The sequence below is a fragment of the Myotis lucifugus genome, unplaced genomic scaffold (genome assembly GCF_000147115.1).
Source record: "Myotis lucifugus unplaced genomic scaffold, Myoluc2.0 scaffold_3, whole genome shotgun sequence".
NCBI classification, from domain to species: domain Eukaryota; kingdom Metazoa; phylum Chordata; class Mammalia; order Chiroptera; family Vespertilionidae; genus Myotis; species Myotis lucifugus.
Genome location: NW_005871051.1, coordinates 9,560,838 through 9,570,519, shown reverse-complemented (window position 1 = coordinate 9,570,519; position 9,682 = coordinate 9,560,838). Strand labels below are relative to the sequence as shown.

Genomic DNA, 9,682 nt, shown 5'->3' with positions numbered 1-9,682 from the left:
AGCATTCAGCATGTGGGCAGGGAAGCCCTACAGCTCACCTGCACTCCAGGTAAGCAGGGCTGGAGATCCTCAACCTCTTTGCACGAATTGCAAAGGATCTAAAGGCTTAAGAGAGATGAGAGAGGGAAAAAAATCTTGAAGGTCTATTCGCAAGAGGGCCATAAGTAATTGTAGTTTAGAAAATGATACCTCTTAAAGTCCAGTAAGTAACACCATTTAAATCTAAAACCAGCAGTCACATCATTCTTGGTAACTTAACTCTATTTTAAATTAAAAAAATAAGACTAAACTGGGCTAGATGGATACTCTATATATTCAATAATACTATAATTTATTAAATCCTATCAGTCAGAGATATTCTAATATATCAACCAAAATACCTCTAAATTGAACTCAAGACATTTTTATTTTGGGGAGGGAATAAAGAAGGAATGTGAAAATGCCTAAAGTATGTCTGCCGCTCCAGGTTTGACCATTGCTCAGTCTTTTGTTTGCATTCTCATTTGGGTCAAGTTGTAAGTTTTAGATGTTCTATTAAAAAAAAAGGAAAAATAGCTGCAAAGCTCAAAAGCAATTGGGATGGGTCTTGGAGGTGGGGTTCAGCTTTTCAAAAACATAGACCTTCATTTCCCAATTGGCCATCCTGGCCTTTGTCTTGTCCTGACTTTTGTAAATGAAATACAGCAGATACAGAATGACCTCGTTTTATGTGTCTTCTCCCTTCCCATCCCTTCTGTTTTCTTTTTCCCCCCTTTATTATTCCCTTATTCATCAAAATTTCCAGAAAGCACTTTTATCTTTTATTCTCCATACTGCTAATCACACACTTACATACACGCACACACACACACACACACACACACACACACACACATGGGTCAGCCACCACCATCCACTACCTGCTGGTTCTCAATCTCCGAAGGCCCTGTCCCTGGGGTCCAGATGGCATTGTTTGGCACTGGGTCTAGAATTGGCACCTCCAGGGCATTGCTTCCCCTGTGGCCTAGTCCATGGGACCTCTTTTTCTCAAGTACATTCTAGTCCTCCAATGGGAGGCTTAAAGCAGAGGCCCCAGTTCTAATAATTACAGGCAGCAGACCTGCGGGTGACTCTGAAACCACGTGTCCCCATGCCATTGTGCTTGGGACATGGGAGGAAGAAAAGTGAGGACCACGGGAATTTCAGCCCTCTACCTGGTCACTGTGGTCCTTGGAATAGATTCCTTCTGGAAGTTCCGACTAGCTTTGCACATTCTCCCAGGACACTAATACTGCATTCGCATCTTATTTTTATACAAAAGTGAGGAAACGTGAAACACTTATACCACACGAATGGTACCAGGAACCTGAGAAATTCTACAAGTAAAGAGATGCAGTCTTCCTCTGGGTAGAAAACGTTCCAAGGAGATCACAAGTCAAGCTTGCTGTTTCCTTTCTCATTGAAAAACTACTCACTTAAGACGCCCATGTTTGCAGCCACTCCTCCGACTTAATACAGTGGTTGGAGCTTAGCTTCTGAATGGAGATGATCCAGGGCAGCGGCTGCTCCACGCTGCCAATGCTGAGGGTATCTTCTTTGTGATTTGCTTGTTCAAATGCCACTCATGGACGTTAACCGTTCTAAACGTACTTCAAATATCAGGCAGTATTGTTTTTATGGCCCATCCTTCCTCTTTCTCCCGACATTTCCCCTCCAAAAACTCCTGTTCCTTCTTTTTCCCTCTAATTAGCAGTCAGGTGTTACATTCTCAATCAAAAAACCTAATCTGTACGCAGGACAAGTCTTAACAGGAAGAAGGCCTTGAGGAAGGGCGATGTTAGCTGTCTTCCTTTCTGGGCTGCGCTGGGCTTGGTGGTGTTGGGCTACACGGCTGCAGTCATGGGGTTCTTCTGCCGGGGGTCCTGGGTCCGGTAGGGGTACTGGTCTGGGCTGCCCCCTCGGGGGCCTGGTCTGCCCATTTCCTGATAGGCTGGCACTCTGTGGTGCTGAGGGGGTGAGGGCGGGACATCTTGGCGGAAGGGTCCTTTGTGCTGGGGGGCCGGTGGGGGTGGGTAGTACTGGGGATACCGGAGATCTGCGACCCTCAGATCCGGAGGGCGGGGGTAGCTCCCTTTGGGCGGATGCATGGGATGAGGCCCTGGGTAGTATGGGAGCTCCCTCTCCTTGTAGAGCCCTCGGGGTGCTGCTGTCAGATAGTCTGCGGGATCGGCGGGTCCTCCCCTGGGAAGAGAAGAGCAGACACATGTCAGTAGTTACTTGGCTGGCTGAAGACACATTCCCCACGTGTGCACGATAGAGGTCCCGACAAGCCAAGCGGCAATGAAGAGCCCCTTGAATGTAAGCTTTAGACAAGCCTGTGTACCAGCCCTCACTGTCACCACCCAGAGGCTGAGAACTTCCCCCAGGATTTAGGAGGACAGGTGGGTGTGGCAATGGGAGGTGCGCAGAAGTGACTGTGCCCTTACACAGAAGAGAGGGAACCTTCCTCTTCCCTGTCTCCTTCCTGGTGGCCATTGGAGTGGCCTTTGCAGACCACAAGGTGAAAGCCATGGGTTGAGGAAGGCAGGAGCCTGGGTCCCTGACACCTCAGAGCCATCAGATCAGCCAGGACTGCGTGCACTCAGGTTGGTACATGAGAGAAATATGCTTCCACTTGTTTAAATCCTCTGAGGCTGGCCTTGATCCTAGTGGCCAACTAGTTTCCTAAACAAGGCAGAGCTGGGCTCTCTAAGGCTGTGAACATTCCACCCTCTCCTCCTCTGCCTGCTTGAAGCCAGTCCCACGTATGATGGCAGAAACATCCAGGTTCCTCGGAGCCGTCAGGCTCCCATGGCTCACCCTCGCTTCTCTCCTCGGTCTTTGGTGCTCTTTACATGGCCACCGTCTTGGGCTACCCCTTGGGTCTTCTGCCACCTCCCGGTGGGGAATAGTGTGCCCTCCCCTCTCTCCAGTTCCTAGGAGAGGTCCTAACCCAGAGCTGGGACCTGCTCCCCTGGAACCTTGATGAAAGCAATCCTCCAGCAAAGCCGAGAAGCGCCAGGCCGGTAGCAGCGCGGGAAAAGCCAAACCAGCTGTAGGTTACACAGCGTAACCGGGAGGCACGCAGGAAGGTCCGGGGCCAGAACAAACGCTAACAGAAAGCGACCCCGCCTGGATTCTCCGCTAAGACAACAAGCTTCTTCTGATCCACTTGCCGTCCCAGAAGCAACCCGTCTCCAAACACATGACCACATCTTACCCAGCCCGGGGCTAAACAGATGCCTCTGTTTGCGGCTCTTAACTCCCACAAACCTCCCGTGCGCATGTACACCACCATCGGCCCAGATCCTCCTCGCTTTCCCCCCTCCCCCCTTTTAACATATTTTTAAAGGAAAACAGCAACAATCACAATTAATGAAAAGCTCTCCAACATCAGTGTACAGGCTGGTCGAACCCTTGAAAGCAATGGCGTCGCTGTGAGAACAGAGTCTGTGGCTAATCAAACCCCGTCATGTGGGTCAGGATCACCCTGTCATCTGCAGGCTGATGCGAGCCCAGCTCTGCAAGCCCCTCAGATCCATGCAGGCATGACCAGCGCCGGGCTCCGAGCAGGTGCCGAGCAGCACGTGAGCGCATTTATAAAGATGAACAATAGGATTCTCTCTCCACTTCTTGGCGTCTTAATTTGGCTATGTATAACAATGACAGATAGGCCTTCGAGCACCGGGTAATTTAGTCCGTGAGAGTTTTCAGATAAAAAAATTAAATTGTTTACGTACAAGTTATTATAACGTCAACGGCGATGATTCAGTGCCGTGCGCTTCGCTCTATTTTAAATCGCCCGTGACAAATCGGGCACGATCGCGCCTGTCACCCCAGCCAGGGGAAATGAGGGGCCAGGATTTCTCCCCTCTCCCTGAGAATTTTATTTTTGATTTAGGAAACTTCCAGCATTCATTTTATCTTTTATCATAAAATATTTTGAAGGCCCTCGCCACCCCCCCCACTCATTTCTATTTCCTGGGGTTCATGTTGGAGATTTCTGAAAAACTTAAAAAAAAAAATCCTTAACCTGTGCCTTCCCTCAAAATCTACTGGAGCTTTTCTCCGCATGAAGTGAAACATGTGGTTTTTCTGCACTCATTTTAAGCCCGTGGGATAAATCACTGACATTTGCAACACACAAACATTATCTGCTTTAAAATGAACACACAGCCGGCGCTCCCTGCGGGCCCTCTTAGCCTGGATGCTTCCTGTTTAAAATGGAAAGAGAGAAAGGAGGAATTCCAGGCCTCGGACTTTTAGGGTCCTGTTCTCTCCCTGGAGGTTTCTCTCTTAAAACAGAACATTATAAAAGACAGGCACGCCTTGTTTTTTAATTTTACTTTTTTTACTTTTGGAGAGAAAACCCAGATCAAGTGGCGACAGGGCAGAAGCCACCCCGAGAGCCACCAGGACAGTGCCCATGGGGACAGTTGCTATCTCTTTCCCCACACCTCGCCCCTGCGACTCCTCCACCTCTCAGGGCGAGGGCGGGGTCCCCCTGGGCAGAGGGGCAGAGTTCAAGATACTGTTCCTCCAAGCGCAGGCTCTCTGCCTGGGAGAGTGCTCACATGTGGCAGAGACCGAGTAAGGTAGCTGCTCTTTGTCAAGAAATGAAATCGTGGAAAGCGTCTTACTCTGTAGAACTCATCACAACAGTTATGGCTTTACATTTTTCAGAGAGAAGGAAAACAATGAGCTGGCCTATAAAAACACTGTTTAAGGTTCAAAGGAAGCTAGGAGGATTTGTCTTTTTTTTATTGGGGGGAGGGGAGTGGCTGTTGTTGATAATAACTTTTTGCTCAAAAGTAAGCATTTTCTACAGACTTTCTCCAGAACAACAGAGAAGTGCTTCTGAATAATGTACACACACACACACACACACGCGCGCGCGTATGTGTGAATGCTTTTTAAACAGAAAAAAAAGCCCTCCTCATTAACAAGGAATTTGAAAGGAAAAGGGTAGAAGAAAATGGAGCTGAAATTTTAGCCTTGTTAATCTTGAGTTTCCCTTTTCATTGTGTATTTGGGTGAAATTTTGTATTTGCAGGAAAGCACAGAAACCAACCCATTCTGAGGCCTAAGAAATGCATATCCCAATGACCAGTGCTTTGAGTCGACTCTGAGGAACCCAGCAGCAGCTTCCTCTGAAGATGCTGATGCAAAAAAGGGTCCAAACAGAAGATGTATCAGAACTTCCAGGCCCCTCATTTTCCATGTGACCTCCTGAGCTTCATCTGTGGGTGTTATTGTTTTTCTTAAAATCAATTTCCCATTGAAAATCTCACCCAGGAATCATATTTACTTAAGGGAAGAGAAATAAGCCGATGTTTGCTTTCTTTATAATATAACTCTTTGAGGAAGTTGCCATGAAAATACCTATATTTTTAAATTTTCACTATTTACTTTTTTATTTTAGTTTTGCTTAGGCTCATTGTTGAGGCCAAAAGGATTCAGATTTTGCTCTGAAAACTCACAGGAACTATCTCAGACATATGGTTGTCAATCACATAGATGCATGCAATAATGAAAGTTGACCTTTCAGTCTAAATGTGAGAAAGCTATATGATACAGACATGTGAAGAAACAATAAGGATCACTTTCTTTATATGAGGTTTTCCTCCTTTTGCCATTTTGGTATGTCACTACTTTTCATTAAACAAAGAAGGGGCTGAATCTCAGAGGCGACGTGGGTCAGAGAGCCAGCCCCTGGGCACCAACAGTCTTCAATTTATGGCAGGATGGAAGGTATACTCCTATATTTGGGAAGACAATCCTATTTGGAAAGGGCTCAGTATGGGGTGAACTGAGTCACTGGAAAAGCATTTTAGTGAGGGATGAGATGGCCATACTTACTATACTTGCTGGAATAGATGAAGGGGCATGAGCTATTTTGAATCGTCCCATCTCTCCTTGCATTTCTCCTCCTCTTCTTCCTCAAATGCAAAGAACACCTCTTTCTTCTGAACTTACTACAGCCAATGATTCTCACCTCATCATCTTCCCCCTCCCTGTGGCTAGTTTATCTACTGGCCTGGAGCACAAGCATCCTGAAGGAAGGAACTGAGCCTCATAGTCTAGTATCTCCCGCAGAGCTTGGCACTGGACTTTGCGCATCATAAGAGCTCCATAAAGGTCTAGTGAATGTGTTCAAGGGAGTTTAACATAAAGAGAAAACCCACTAACGTCCCCAATAACCACAGAGGGTCAGGTGTGTTTAGGGGTTGTGAGTGGTAGCTGGGTGGAGGAATAAAAAGAGAAAATGGACTCTCATTGAGATCCAGTGACTCCAATGGCTGAGGTAAGACTACTCCCTAATTTTTCAAAAGGGAGGCATGGAGGGGGGAGGGCAGTGGGCTGAAAAAAAAAGAGTTTAATTGTGTCCAACACAGAATGACTGTAAACTTGATCAGGGCACAGATTATTATGTTTGCCTTCTTTGCCAAGAAAAAAAGTATACTGTCTTATCTCTGTTGTCTTGCATGGCACTTGAAACATAGTAGGTGCTTAATAAATCTTGGACTCAAATTTAATTGCCTTGACTTACCAGTAAGTTTAACATGACTAATTGGTGATTCAAGAATCATTTAAGGCTTATTTCTATGATGATCTAGCAAAGACATTTTCTTTATCACTGTCAGAACACACCAATCTAGGAACATCTTATTATAAACGTTTAAAAAATACAGTACCCATGGTCTCAAATAAAAGGTCTTAGGGAGACAATGTCAAAGGTGAAAACCAGGTGCAAGCACCACAGTTCCAAGTACCTGGGCTTGAGGATAGATAAACACTTTCCAGAGGTAGAGGTCATGGCCAGTTCCCCTCTGTCACAGAGCTTCCCACCTTTTCTACACCAGAACGCACATGATGGGTGACCTTCATATGAACCACAACAGAGGCAGAGGCTAGGATTATGTGAACTTCTCTACCTCCTGCTGGAACCGAATGCCCTTCCCTCCCACTCAACAAAACAAAACAAAAACACAAGGGCATTCAAGTGAGTGGGGGCAACATTATCAAAAGTGACAAATCTTTGCAATAAATAGCTGATCGTGATTCACCTATGTGTATCAGGCCTGCATTTAAGAACCGCCGCTTCATCCATCCAATGAGCTCCCTTTAGGAGGAAGGACAGGGGAAGTTGAAGAATAACAGGGGAGAAACATCTAGGGCTGAACCGGAGTTTAGCAGGTGTGAAAATGGATACACAGTTAAAAGTGTGAAAGCCACGAGGAAAAGCTCCCAAAAGGCAGAATCCTGTTCCTCTTAATTTCTGTAAAATACCACCCACGCGAATCACTGCAAAACAAAGGTAGCCTCTATGGGTTTCCTTTTGTGGTAATAATTGACTGTGACCAAAGTTGAGGATGTAAAACTGCTGGTGATAAGAGAGGTCCCGTACCCCTTGGCAGAAAGTCCACGTTACTCTCAAGTACGCCACGTGTAGGTTACTTAGTGGGGAGCTGATGTTGGCACCTTCCTCTCTGATTCTTCCACAAACGTGGCAAAGCTAAAAAAAGATCAGCACAAACAGGATTCTCGTAGGCGCTTGAGTCCCCCACGCTATGTGGCCAGAGATGCTTTCAGTCTGTTTGGAAATTCCTTCCCTGTCAGATTTCCAGTTACGGGCGTTCCTCCTCCACCAGGCGTGAATGTGGCTGCCGGGATTAGCAGAGCCCTCCGCACTGTACACGACACAGCTATGATTTCTGCAGATTTTACAGAATCGTAAAATACGGTGATCATTTGATGGCCTATGTGGCAAAGATGATTTCAGAAAGAAAAGCCGCTTTCATCACTCACATAGCCCATGGTGTTATGAGGACCGGACTCTCACTCTTTGCTAAGAACTGGAGTGGGAAGAGATTTTTCAGCAGATGCCTTTGGCCCTTGTTAGCACCAAGGAAATGTTTGCAAAGAAAATGAAAGAGGAATGAGAGTGACTGAGTGCTCAGAGGACATTTCTGAAGCAGTTTAAGACAGTTTTAGAATTTTGGTCACTCACATTTAATTTCTTCTGTCATGTTTTACAACAGTAACCACAAATAAGAATTCAATTATTAACAGGCTTCATGTGTAATTAGTATGAGACCCCAGATAACCCGTTAGCAGATATTACCTGGAAAATGGCCCTTAAGAAGGTTTCATCCTATCAGACAGTGGGAGGTATTTCCTAAAAATAGTCCTGCTAAAATAATTTTCTTTATGAGAGGGAGCGAGATTTTTAAAGTGGGTGCTGAGGAGAACTAAAAGGGGTAACATGAGAATATAGAGAGAGAAGGAATCTTAGAAAGCTCAAACTGCTGTGAGTGGCCCCCCAAAAGCCCTGAAATCCATTGAGTGATACTGCATATACTTATCCCATGGTCTTTTTAACCTCAGAAGATACTTTATCTAAAGAGAATGGCAACACCCTAGCCGGTTTGGCTCAGTGGATAGAGTGTCAGGCTGTGGACCCAAGGGTCCCAGGTTTGATTTCAGTCAAAGGCACATACTTCAGTTGCAGGCTCCTCCCCGGCCCTGACCCTGGCTGGGGTGTGTGCAGGAGGCAACCAATTGATGTGTTTCTCTCACATGGATATTTCTCTCTGTCTTTCTCTCTCTCTTCCAGTTTCTCTAAAAATCAATGAAAAAATATCCTCGGGTGATAATTAAAAAACAAAAATAAAGAGAATGGCAACCAAAGTAACAAATCATCATAACTGTTAGGCCACTAAAATCCTCTCTCTCTCTCTCTCTCTCTCTCTCTCTCTCTCTCTCTCTCTCTCCAGTAGTCCTGGAATGTCAATTCTAAACGCTGAAGATTTTATCGAATTGTCATGCAAGAGATGACGGTTCAACTTCAAGGTCAGACTTGGAGGACCAACAGGTTCAAGAGCGTAGGGTCCTGAATTCTAAAGATGGTTTGCCTGCTCCTTAGAAGCCCTGCACAGTTGTCTGCCCAGGTCCCTGCCTGCAGACAGGACATTCTAGGAGAAAACACACTGTCCGTGAGGGCTGTTTTTCCCTGATGAATTTAGGCTTTATTTATTTTTAGAGTAATAGATACAATTGATGGATAAGATATGCTTATGTCTTATTCAAAGGTATTCAGATATCATAGAGCAGCCACATCTTTACCTTCCCCCATTCCTCTGCCATTAATTTCTATGCCTGGGCAATCAGAGGATTTTGATATAAGAACCCTCTTCACCGAGGGCAAGCACCGCAGTGAACGAGTCTTACATATATGTCCACCTGTGATATATGCCCACCTGTGTGTGTGTGTGTGTGTGTGTGTGTGTAAGGGCTTTCACACCATAATTTCATTAAGACCCGAGTGCACGCTGCCATGGCAACTCTCTTACTCTGTAATTCAGAAGCAGAAATAGCCATGCTGGGAAGAGTTCTGCTACTCTACCTGATGTGCTCAGGAACAAACCTCTAAAGCTGGATTTAGACTTGCCAAGGTTTGACGGTTGCCACGCACAGCGGCTCTTTCCCGAGGGCCCACAGCAGCCAGTTCCATCCTAAGCATTTTCTCCACAGTAACATGCTTGGTCCTCACAACAGCGGTACAAGATAGGCGCTATGATCATCCCAGGTTTGCAGATGGGAAAGACAGGGAGATGAAGTAAGGTGACCAAGGTCACTCAGGAAGTAGCAGGGCCCAGAATCA

At 46.0% G+C, this 9,682-nt stretch overlaps 1 protein-coding gene across 1 annotated transcript in view; it reads right to left on the bottom strand.

The window, feature by feature from the left end:
• Positions 1-921: 921 nt before the first annotated feature.
• The window catches only part of PARD3B (par-3 family cell polarity regulator beta), an 812,619-nt gene continuing 803,858 nt past the window's right edge, over positions 922-9,682 (bottom strand). Inside the window, exon 23 of the mRNA XM_023760488.1 lies at positions 922-2,220. Coding sequence (XP_023616256.1) covers positions 1,863-2,220 — 358 coding nt within the window. The 3' untranslated portion in view covers positions 922-1,862. The remainder of the gene's footprint in view (positions 2,221-9,682) is intronic.